Source organism: Scyliorhinus torazame, chromosome 6, assembly GCF_047496885.1.
Source record: "Scyliorhinus torazame isolate Kashiwa2021f chromosome 6, sScyTor2.1, whole genome shotgun sequence".
Lineage (NCBI taxonomy): Eukaryota > Metazoa > Chordata > Chondrichthyes > Carcharhiniformes > Scyliorhinidae > Scyliorhinus > Scyliorhinus torazame.
Window position 1 is genome coordinate 124,198,977 of NC_092712.1, and position 12,893 is coordinate 124,211,869.

A 12,893-nucleotide genomic window follows, 5' to 3' on the forward strand; every position below is an offset into this window, starting at 1 on the left:
TACTGGGCGGAGCCAGCAGGCAGGGATCTACCTCCGTACCTGTAGTACAGGGGCCTTACCGTAATACCCTCGTATGCAGTGCAGTATATACAATATAATACAACAGTGGTGACTACCACAAACCCCTAACGTTCCTGGTAACCAGATGGATTGGAGATCCCCACCACCTCTCAAACAGGAGTCGCCCCTTCCCAAAGAGGTACTAAACAAGGGACACATCTAGGATAAAGCAAAAAGATCCACCTAAGATGGGCACTGAGCCAAGTCAGATGATTCAATAAAAGGAGGCCAGCTGTCCCTGTCAGCAAACTAACTCTAACACCCACCCCATGCCCCCTCCCCAGCCCAAAAACACCCATCACAGTTGAGTATAACCACATCCAAAAGGAAATGGAATGGTGGCAACAATAACTTATCCTAAAACCTACAATTAACAAAACCAAACTATACACAAACTCTAAGCTAATTTAAAAAAAACTATTGTTATGAGCTGCAGCAAACCCTCTAATACCACTCCCATTAACTAACACTCCTTGTTAGCAGGGAGACTCCCAACTGGTGAGTAAAAACGTATTTGACTTACAACGCCACGCTAGGGACTAAAGGTAGCGCCAGATAACAATGGGGAAAAGAGAAAGGAACATTAGATTAATGTAAGAAACAAACAGTAGAAATCTCTCAAATATAACTAAAGGCATCAAGTGTACACCCAAACAACGAATATGAAAAGAAACAAAATACAAAGTGCGTGTACACAGAGTCATAAAACAGATTAAATAGCGCACAACTTGTGCTTTTGGACAAAGGAACCCACATCTCCCGGTGAATCAAAGAAGTGGACTTTTTCTTGGAACGTTACTCGAAGGCGAGCTGGATAAATCATCCCTAACTTGACTCCACTCTTGTACAGGATGGATTTCACTCCATTAAAAGTGGCTCTTTTCTCAGCAAGATCCACACTCATGTCCTGGTGCAGCCTAATTGAGTGGCCTTCCCACGTGAGATCCCAATGCTCCCTTGCCCAACGAAGAACTATCTCCTTTTCTTTGAAATTATGAAATCTTGCTATCATCGCATGAGGAGGTTCTCTAGAGCGAGGCTTAGGTCAAAGCAAGTGATGGGCCCGGTCAAAATCTGGGAGGACGGTGGAAACACACCCTCACCCACCATCTTGTGGAACATGACTGAGAAATATTCAGTAGGTTTGTGGCCCTCGAGCCCCTCCGGTAACAGCTGGTTAGCAGTTTCAAATTCCTGGGGGTACATATCACCTAAAATCTGTCCTGGTCCACCCACGTCGACGCTGCCACCAAGAAAGCACAACAGAGCCTATACTTCCTCAGGAAACTAAGGAAATTCGGCATGTCCACATTAACTCATTAACTTTTACAGATGCAGCACAGAAAGCATCCTATCTGGCTGCATCACAGCCTGGTATGGCAACTGCTTGGCCCAGAAACTTCAGAGAGACGTGAACACAGCCCAGTCCATCACACGAACCTGCCTCCGATGCACTGACTCCATCTACACCTCCCGCTAGTGGGGAAAGCGGGCAGCATAAATAAAGATCCCTCCCACCCGGCTTACTCACTCTTCCAACTTCTTCCATCGGGCAGGAGATACAGAAGTCTGAGAACACGCACGAACAGACTCAAAAACTGCTTCTTCCCCGCTGTTACCAGATTCCTAAACGACCCTCTTATGGACTGACCTCATTAACACTACACCCCTGTATGCTTCATCCAAAGCCGGTGCTTATGTAGTTATATTGTGTACCTTGTGTTGCCCTATTATGTATTTTCTTTTATTTCCTTTTCTTTTCATATACTTAATGATCGGTTGAGCTTCTCGCAGAAAAATACTTTTCACTGTACCTCGGTACACATGACAATAAACAAATCCAATCCAATCCAATCCAACCCCACAATATGCACATTCAATCCCCTGGATCTGTTCTCCAGATAATTCAGTTTAGTTGTTAACGTTTTGTTACCCTCGACCACCGAAACAAGGCTGGACTCCAGGGAGGTGATCCTGTCGCTATGATTCGACAATGCGGCCTCCATGCCCTTAATTGTGGCTTCAAGAGCTTCAACAGTCTTACTGGTGGTTTCAAGAACTAAACGAAGGGAGGCCAAGGCCTCTTCAATTGATCTTTTAAGATCCACTAACACGTTTTCATGGAATCATAGAATTTATAGTCCAGAAGGAGGCAATTCGGCCCATCGAGTCTGCACCGGCTCTTGGAAAGAGCACCCTACCCAAGCCTACACCTCCACCCTAACCCAGCAATCACACCCAACCAAAGAGCAATTTAGCATGGCCAATCCACCTAACCTGCACATCTTTGGACTGTGGAAGGAAACCGGAGCACCCGGAGGAAATCCACGTAGACACGTCAGAAAGTGCAGACTCCGCACAGACAGTGACCCAAGCCAGGAATCGAACCTGGAGCTGTGAAGCAACTGGGCTAACCACTGTGTTACCATGCCACCCGTTTGTCAGTGTTTATGAAGCTCGATTGCCAAAGTTTTGGTGAGAGTTTTGGCCTTTAATGGAGTGGTTGGAGAGGATACTGACTCCGCCACCTTACCTCCAGTAGATCTCTGAGAGGCTTCAGAGTCAGTCGACGAGTTTCGGCCCAATTTGTTTTTGGCTCTGTCTCTCTTGGATATCTTAAAGAGAGAATTCTACACAACCAAATTTCACACTTTTCCCGAGAAGATAAAGGCCCATGGTGCCAGGAAAAAAGCTAGAAAAGTCAGGTTTCCGGCGGGAGCCACCTCGCGCACGTATTCACCTCACATCGTGCCACTGGCAACTCATGTTTTCTATTCTTACCTAATATAGTGGAGAGCACAAATCCAGCTAGAAACATGTGCGTTCGTCCTGTCGGTCACATAGTGGCCTTGAGCCAACAAAGCCTGGACAAATTGAGGCCCACATGTTTTCCTAACCCAGTGTGTGAAGAAAATTCTAATTTTACCATTTACTCTCTGATGTCCTGTCCCCTTGATGCTAATTCACTAACTACTGAAACAATATTGCACTATTAACTATTGTAGAATCTTTCATAATTGAAAAAGTTCCAAGAACCTTCTCTGTTCCAGTGGAAATGCCTCATTTTTTTCTTGTGACTCTTTACTATGCTTCTTCCACTGCTCCGGTATCCTCTATAACAGTATGATCAGAAATGCACACAAAGCTTCAGCTGTGGCCTGATCAATTCCTTATCCAATTTCAACATCTCTTTCTTGCTTCTATATTCAATAGCCCTCCATGAAAAAGCACATAATTCTACTTGCATGATCACCTTTTATGATAAAAGTCCTGCTATTCACGGGAGTTACGTTCCCACGAAATCTCACAAACAGCAAAATCAGGAACGATGAACATGCTTTTCAATGGATAGGTTCCAGCAATGCAAGGGCAGCATTGGTTTGTGTAGTTAATATACCTCAAACTGTGGTACAGTGCCTGCATATGACAATGGGTGGAGTCTCTTAGCAATACCAAGCATTGGTTACAAATTTTAAAAAGAGACAATCCTCATTTAAGAAAAAAAGGAATCACCTCAAAACTGGCAGGCACAATCAGTGAACATTTCAAAATTGAACAAAGCCGTTATTGCAGTTCTGGACCGAGAGATTCGGACATTTCTAGGTTAATCTCTCCATTCGGGCAGCACTTCAGCTGCAGCCTGTCCAGGGACCGCTTCTCAAAGAAGAGAATTAAATGTATATGGCCAAGACTAATGGAAGGAATCCATTTGCAGAGACTTCGACAACATGCCCCTGTTAAAACGTTTTGAAGTCTCTGCTCTGTCATGGCTGCCGCGCCTCTGGGAAAGAAACCGCAGATAATCAAACGTGGTGTACAAAGGTTTCAGAGCGGGTAAGCGGATGTGTCAACAAGAAAGTTAAAAAAGGCAGGACGTTACTATATTCAAAACTCTGCTGGCCGCATCCTTATCATACAGAAACATAACTTGTTTGTCAGATAGCACAATACTGCATGGGAAGAAAGTAAAAACAGAAAGTGCTGGAAATACTCAGCAGGTCAGGCAGCATGTGTGGAGAGGGAAACAGAGTTAACCTTTCAGATCAATGACCTTCCATCAGATCTGAATGGGTAGGAGTTCAGCAACTACGTCTGTGCCTTCAGCAATCTTAAAAGGAACATTCTCGCCAAAGATTCTGCTCCATGGCAGGGTAGCAAGTAGTGAAATATACATTCATTTGACCCTGACATTTTACTCCATTTAAAAATTCTCATCTTTGTCTTCATGGACTCACCCTGCCCTAGTTTGATAATTTCCTCCAACCCGCTGAAATATATGGGTTCTTCTAATTCTGGCCTTTTGTGCATCCCCAATTTTAATTGCAGAAAGGCCACAGCCAAGGATCAGCGAGCTTTCATGCTGCAAGGTAAAGATTGGGTTTGGGAGAGGTGGGGGTGGGTGCAGCGCAGTTTAGTTGGTTGATGCTTGATCACAGGGGTACGGGAGACAGGATGAAGGTAAAGAGTGAAGGTCGGTGATTACAGGGGTTGAGGGGGAGTGGTTGGGGGTGGGAGAGCAGTTTAGCTCGGGGAAGTACCCAGGTTCTTCCTGGCCTACAAGCAATGCTGAAAAAACAATTGCTTCTTTGATGCAGCCATCCTCATTCCCTTTAGCTGCCATGTTTTCTGAGGTCTGGGAAACCAGGCCAGCCCGGGTTAAATGTGGAAGGATGATGAAATACCAAGCACTCAGTCTTAACAAAATATTGAAATGAGCCACCCACCCCCTAGGAGCAGGTTGGTTGCCTGTCTCCATCCTGCCTCCATTAAAACACAAAGGTGGGTGTAATACAGCTTTCAGCCAGGGTGAGTTTATATTTCAGGTTTTTGAATCTTTAACATCTCACAAGGTCTATGCTCATCAATTTTGGGGCTTAAAATATTTTATGCAAACTCCATTAGACTGAAAACCCTACTCATTTGGTGTTTGCCGATGAGTTTTAATTCTTCTTAATGCTTTCTTTTTCAGTAACGTTCCTCTAATTTCCTGGTCCTCATAATTACGTGGGCAGGTATTTTGTGTGTGGGGGGGGGAGGAGTTCCAAGCAGATTCTATGCTCAGTAGCTAGATGGATTAATAGGCTTGGCTCCCTGTCTGGTGTGGAAAGGTCTGTCGGAGAATGCAGCCTAGGAGCATGCAGCTGGGCTAATGGGATTGAATGAGGTAGAGGTGCAGGTCTTCGATTGGGGTATGGTCTGATTATGCTGTGGGAGGGGAGGAGTTACCAAGCTGAGCAGAGGTCTGATCCCAGGAGGATTCTTTGGATTGAGCAGCATGTCTGATGTCAGGCAAGAAAGCAGGTAAGCTGAATGGGCAACAAGGAAGCACTCCTGCAGTGCTGCAAATGGTACTTACCATTTCCCCAAAGTTGTCCCCTTCTCCCTTTAGCCGATGGGTTTCCCCCGGCCAGTCAAGGTTAAATCTGGAAGATAGGTTAGATATGTGGCACACTCATGCCTCATTATAATATTTTAACAGCTAACCGGCTTTCTGGGAATGGGTTGGTTGCACGTTAAAACCATGTGTGGGCGGGTTGGGAGGTGGGTTGGAATCAGAATTTGGATTTTTAAATCTTTAATATGTTACTAACTGCAATCTACCTGTTTATTGGTGTGGAAATTACCTCCTTCTTATGTCTTTGCTTTATATTTCTATGCATATTGACTCTCACTTTGTTTTTTTTTAACCATTAAGGGATGATGTTCCAAAATTGCCATCCTGGCATGGAGTCTCGTTTACTCTAATTTGAATTCATTCTCCGTCATTTTACATCCATTAAAAGGAATGAACAAAACGTAATGGGCACACATATGGACTGGAACTTTACAGCTATTCACGGCAGCAGGATCTAGCTCATGGTCTCCAAGAAACATTGTTCTGCTTCTGTTGCGTGATATTATTTAAGGTACAATTTCATATTTCCTCATTTCTATGGACAACACAACACCTGCACTCATCTTCTCTCACAGGTCTATCAATCTTGTCCTGAAGTAGAAGCTAGGAGCAGGATGATCAATTTTATGACCTTTTTCTCCAATTTTGAACATCCTGCTTCAACCTGGTTCCTCCCTAGATTGGTAGAGGTGAAGTCAGGACAGGAATGCTTGCACACATGCACCATATGCAGTGCTGTGTTGCAATGCTGTTCTAATGTATCCACACTTATATCAATGTTTTGAAAATATTTACCACCCTCAATGGGCTGGATGATAAGTTTCCCCACTCGCTTGTTTGAAGGGCAATTTATGGCCACTTAAGTGTCTCATTCTTTTCTTTCACAGCAGAGGGAGATCGATGTTGAGATTGGCAGCTTATACTGGGTGAGCTGGTGTCAGGTAAGGAGGAGATATTTATTCTATTGTCCAGGTTTAACCCTGACTGGCCAGATTTTCCAGGCTTTCCGAAGGTCAAATTCCCCCCCCCCTTTCAGGATCCCTACTGGCCTCTCAAACCCAGCCACCCACCTCGCTGGCTGGGGTCTGACAGCCATGGTCCACCAATGCATTGGACATAATTTCAGTCCGATCTCCAGAACTGTCTCTTCTTCAGGACTGCCTGTAGTCCCAGCCGTGGCCACTGCTGAAACCTGGTGCTGCTGGAGCTACAGCGTTGCCAGGCAATTGAACTGGCTCTCCAAGGTGTGCCTTCCTTCCCTGATGGGAGCAGAATTCTTGCCCTGAGCCAAGTATAAAATGTCTGTGGGGCAGGTTATTGACCAACCTGGTGGTGGTGTTGGTGAGAACATGGTGTCCTGTAAAATCCAGCCCAATGTCACACTTTGTGCAAGAAACCAAAAAAAATTAAGCAAAAATATACAGAAAGATATTTTGACCTTTTGATACCCTAGAGAAGTTACTGAGATAGTAAGTGACTAGCGGATGCTAATCTCATGAAACATCTGGCAATAATCAGCTGATAATTGACCACGATCAATCTAGCAAAGCATATTTCTGAGTAGTATCTTAAAAGCAAATCTTAATCCATCAGCTAAACATTGCAACTGTATTCTATACAATCCACAAACTATGTCACCACTTACTGTTTCCGCATATTTTACATTTCCTTTTTTGAGGTCACCTCTGGTTGAACGTTACAGCTGTTAATGGCAGCAGGATCTAGCTCATGGTCTCCAAGAGAAATTGTTCTGCTTCTGTTGCGTGATATTATTTAAGGTACAATTTCATATTTCCTCATTTCTATGGACAACACAACACCTGCACTCATCTTCTCTCACAGGTCTATCAATCTTGTTCTGAAGTAGAAGCTAGGAGCAGGATGATCACTTTTATGACCTTTTTCTCTAATTTTGAACATCCTGCTTCAACCTGGTTCCTCCCTCCACAGAGAGGCTTTCACTCAGTCCTCTCACACAGGGAATTATCATGATCATAAAGTCACGACCTCCTATTTACGTCACTTAAGCTCCATACTGATACTCATATTTTTGGTTTGCATTTTGTTACTCAGTCTAAAATGCATTGCCGGTATGAAAAGGATTTTTAGATACTTGAGTTTGCCATTGGTATTGGTGTCTGAATATTTTTAAGATACGAGGGGAACGGAGCAAGATTTAATAAGATACTATTAAATTCTATCACCAAATTAAATACATTTTGTAACTCTGCAAAAGCAGGAAATAATTTTAAAAATCAAGGCCGTAACATAAATATCTTTAGAGATTGTTGCTCTCCTTTTCCAATGTGTGTTGCGGAATGTCTACTTTTAGCAATTGGCATGGCTGGGCTCCTGGTCCACCAAATTTCAAATTTGAAATTCTCACCAGTGCGCTCATATCACATCATGCTTCTAACTACCCTTTCTCTGTAACCTCCTACAGCTCTCCATTAACTCTGTGTCCCTCCAATTCTGATCTTTTGTGCATTCCCAATGTTCTTTCCCCCCACCCACCACTGGCAGTGAAATGAAATGAAATGAAAATCGCTTGTCACAAGTAGGCTTCAAATGAAGTTACTGTGCAGGGTAGGTGGATTGACCACGCTAAATTGCCTCTTAATTGGAAAAAATGAATTGGGCACTCCAAATTTATTTGAAAAAAAAAGCCTACCTCTTTATCCAAATGTTTTGTTCACCTATCCTGAAGTCTCCTTCCTTGGTTTATGTCATGATATCCACATCAGCATATCATGGTGCAATCACACACACACTGATGGACAGGCAATTGGACCAACCAGCACACACATAACATCGCAGTCAATCACCAGTGAGAGCACACGCACTATAAAACAGGGAACACCACAGTTCCCGCTCATTCTACCAGGAGATAGCTCAGAGCACAGAGCTCACAGCGTGCCACTCAGACATAGACCATGTGCTGAGTGCCTCACTAAGATAGTGATAAGACTGGGTCCACAGGTTAGCTGGTGAAGCACGTACGCAAGCCAGCAGTTAGTTGTAACCGTTGTTAAGATAATAAAACAGAGTTGTACCATCTACAGCCGTGTTGGATCATTTGTGCAGCAGAACACCCAACATGACAGTTTAGTGTCATTTTTCTCTGATGATGCTCTTGTGATGAATGCTCTTGTGATGAATGCATTGTTCTAAACTGGTGTAAATAATTCAACTGTAACCAATATAGTTAAGAGAATGTGATGTGTATATATTGAAGGAACTCATTAGAATTCACAACAATTCAAGATTAGCTGTGGAAGCAGCTCTCGTCCATGATTCAACTCCATTTCATTCTAGAGAAATGGTAGATTCAGAATTTGCACATACCTGCTCTTTGACACTGCATTATTTTTTCGCACACCCCATCACCGTTTTCGAGCAGCATTTTGGTTGTCTGGATCATCTAGGAGAAAGGAAGAGAAAAGAAACAAGAAACATTAATATACCTCTCTTTTTATTCACCTACAGAAACTTCAGAATTGATTTTAAATGACCACTCCCTGGTAGAAACAACAATTTCCCTTGACAGCTGGCTCATCAAGATCAGTGGTTAGAGCTCTAGGAGTCTGCCTTAAACATATAGTTGACCTCAACCCTGGGCTGGACACATGGTAAAGTCAGCTGATGAGCAAGTACAAACTCTCCAACAGCACGGATTTAGTGCTTTTACATTCCAAAAATAACATATGCAAAGTTTTTTTTAACATTGGGGAATTGTTAGTGTGGTATTTACAATCAGTAAGATTCACAAATCTTGGTTTACCAGTTTTATAAATTTTAGCCGATATATTGTGATGTTAACTCCTTCCCAAGCCGAGCCTAATATTGTAGTAATAAAGTTATCTTGAACAGTACAAGTGCTAGGGAGGAGAAAATCAGGCACAATTCCTGCTTGATTGATCATCGCTTCCTCTTGCCAGAAAAGTACGCACATGGACTCCCACAGTCAAACAGCTGACCAACACTCACTGCCCGTCTTCTACTTGAAGAATAGTGAGATAACTAACAAGCACCTGTAGAACTATATCCTAACAATAGGGCAGCACCTTCCAGGGAGAAGATTGGGGAAAATATTAGAAGAGAAATCTTATTTATATATGACTTCATATATTCCAATCTAATCTACTAATTCGGGGGGGTCTAGTGGCGCAGCGGGTAACGTCCCTACCTCTGAGACAGAAGTTCCAGGTTCGAGTCCCACCCCAGGACTTGATGGCCAAGGAAGGTGCTTTCATAATACGGCCAAACAGACTGAATGTGTCAACCTGCAAATCCTTCCAAACACTCCAGTGGCTGGCGGTAGAGTGGGAGACTCCTGGTCAGCCATGCTTCATCTGGACCGGAGCCACTCAAACTAAAGCCTCTGCTGACAGACTAGTGACCTATTCCGGGAATTACTAGCTATGGAAACAGATGAAAGTCTGCCTTAGGTCCGGGAAGAGAATTGGAATTGGAATCTACTAACTCACAGTTGTGTTTTATTTATAAAAAATTGAACTGTCAGTAGTTCGTAATAAGTATTTTAATTAAACACTGAAAACACCGCAAGAGCAAAGCATAAAACCGCAAACCATAACCATAAAAGCAATAATCCAAATGTATGTTGCTTAAACTTATCGTGTTAAAGCTGCATGATATAAAATGTTTTTCTTCCTGTTGACAGCATATTCAACCATAAGGCTGTCAATCCTATTTAATACAGTGAAAAGATCCACTGGGCATCTAGCTTAGTTGTCAATTATTTCACAGAACTTGGGCATCATGGCTATGGTGGACTTGTCCACTGTAAGGTTGCCAACTCCAGTTTGGTGTATTCCTGGAGCTTTGATCATTTGACATTTGATTATATGGCATTTGATGTGACATATGCCCTCTTTATGAAAATGTTATTGTGTTTACATCAGATGAGTGTCTAAGGATTACCAAGTCCCAAATAAAATACTTGACATTTAAATAGTGAAATGAATAAAGTAATTTAAAAATCAATGGAAGAACACAATATAAAATCATTTCAGGGTGAGTAATGTATAAGTAAAAACTATTTTTGTGTTATCAATCGCAAGAAGCACAGGGCGGGATAGTCTCATAGCGAGCATGCTTAGCGCGTGATTCCCGGCGCGTGCAGCACTGACAAACACATGGCTATGAGGGGCCTCAGTGGGAAACCTGTGGCCGAAGCCGCACAAAGCCCCGTTTTGCGCACTGTGGAGCTCGGCTCACCGGAACCCCTCACTGCAGCGAGAGATCGGGACGCCTTTTTCTTGGAGGACAGCTGAGCCAGCAGTGGTGCCATGGACTTGGCTCTGGTTTTATCCTTCACAGGGACCATCACTTTCATCAGAACTGAATACTGGTTGGAATTTGAGATACACTCCTGCATTAATGTGCCTGTTTCTCTTGACTTTCGCTGCATACTCTCAACCTCACAGATGCATTGAAGTGACACCAGCTACTGGTCAAGCTCTGAAACTCAAGGGTGGCATGGTAGCACAATGGTTAGCACTGCTGCCTAACAGAACCAGGGACCCGGGTTCAATTCCGGCCTTGGGTGAATGCCTGTGTGGAGTTTGTACGTTCTCCCCATGTCTGCGTGGGTTTCCTCCGGGTGCTTCGGTTTCCTCCCACAGTCCAAAGATGTGCAGGTTAGGTGGATTGGCCATGATAAATTGACCCATAGTGTCCAAAAGGTTAGGTGGGGTTACTGGGTTAGTGTGAGGGCATGGGCCTAAGTAGGTGTTCTTTCAGAAGGTCGTTGCAGACCCAATGGGCCGAATGACCTCATTCTGCACTGTAGGGATTCCATTGTTGTCTATAATGGCCTCTAAAGCTCAAGGACTCCAAGGCGAAGGGGATGACCAACCACTTAGGTTGGATCTCCGCTACCGATGTGGGTAGCTAAGTCAGAAAATTTCCTGACTTGGCTAACTCATCTTGATATAAAGGGCCCTGTCACTTGCAATTTTTGCTCTGGCGAGGCAGGGTCGGATCGAGTCAGGCCTACTAATGCTGGAAGTAGGACAGAGGTGTCCATGGAAGCAGGTGAATGCCATGTTACAAGACCCACCTTGGATCCCTGAAGGCTGTTAGGCCCCCTTATACTCTGAATGTCAGTTAATATACTGATGCCACTTCTATAGCCATTCACCTAGTATTCACCATGGAGAGGCCTTAGGAGCCATGTGGAATTGAAAAATATTCATGAGCTCTCAACTCATGTACACTTCATACAGAAAGAAATTTCCTATTCATGAAACCTAATCCATGATTTTAAATGCCCTCAAGTGGTCAACTTGTAACCACATTGAAGACAGCCAATCCATCAATAGTGTTTTAAAACTGTCAACAAAAATATGAAGTCAATTACCCCCCACCCCCGCCGAGGTACACACTTTTGTTGCTTTTGAAATTTAACCAAGCATTCGTAATGGGCTCAGCCGTAACATCAGCCTGTTGGAAATGTCAACAATGAACTGATTTTGATTTGATTTGATTTATTGTCACATGTACCGAAGTACAGAGAAAAGTATTTTTCTGCGGCCGAGGGAACGTACACAGTAAGTACATTGTAGACAAAAAGAATAAAAGCAAATTACTGCAGATGCTGGAATCTGAAACGAAAGAGAAAATGCTGGAAAATCTCAGCAGGTCTGGCAGCATCTGTAGGGAGAGGAAATAGCTAATGTTTCGAGTCCGATGAACAGAACCAGGGACCCGGGTTCAATTCCGGCCTTGGGTGAATGCCTGTGTGGAGTTTGTACGTTCTCCCCATGTCTGCGTGGGTTTCCTTTGGGTGCTTCGGTTTCCTCCCACAGTCCAAAGATGTGCAGGTTAGGTGGATTGGCCATGATAAATTGACCCATAGTGTCCAAAAGGTTAGGTGGGGTTACTGTAGGGAGAGGAAATAGCTAATGTTTCGAGTCCGATGACTCTTTATCAAAGCTCAGAAAGAATAATCAACAGAGAACATTGACAAATGGTACATCGACAAACACTGATTGGTTACAGTGCGGAACAAGGGGCCAAACAAAGCAAATACGTGAGCAAGAGCAGCATAGAGCGTCGTGAATAGTGTTCTCACAGGGAACAGATTAGTCCGAGGGGGAGTCGTTGAGGAGCCTTGTAGCTGTGGGAAAGAAGCTGTTCCTATGCCTGGGTGTGCGGGTCTTCAGACTTCTGTACCTTCTGCCTGATGGAAGGTTCTGGAAGCAGGCAATGCCGGGGTGGGAGGGGGTCTCTGATAATGTTGTCTGCCTTCCTGAGGCAGTGGGAGGTGTAGACAGAATCAATGTGAGGGTGGCAAGCTTGTGTGATGCGTTAGGCTGAGTTCACCACACTCTGCAGTTTCTTGAGATCTTGGACCGAGCAGTTGCCATACCAGGCTGTATTGAATTGCATTAAAACTGCAGGAACAGATGGCTAA

The 12,893-nt window shown here is 43.8% G+C and overlaps 1 protein-coding gene across 1 annotated transcript in view; it reads right to left on the bottom strand.

The window, feature by feature from the left end:
• The window catches only part of plcl2 (phospholipase C like 2), a 442,931-nt gene that overhangs the window by 38,899 nt on the left and 391,139 nt on the right, over positions 1 to 12,893 (bottom strand). The window contains exon 5 of the mRNA XM_072508755.1: positions 8,801 to 8,876. Coding sequence (XP_072364856.1) covers positions 8,801 to 8,876 — 76 coding nt within the window. The remainder of the gene's footprint in view (positions 1 to 8,800; positions 8,877 to 12,893) is intronic.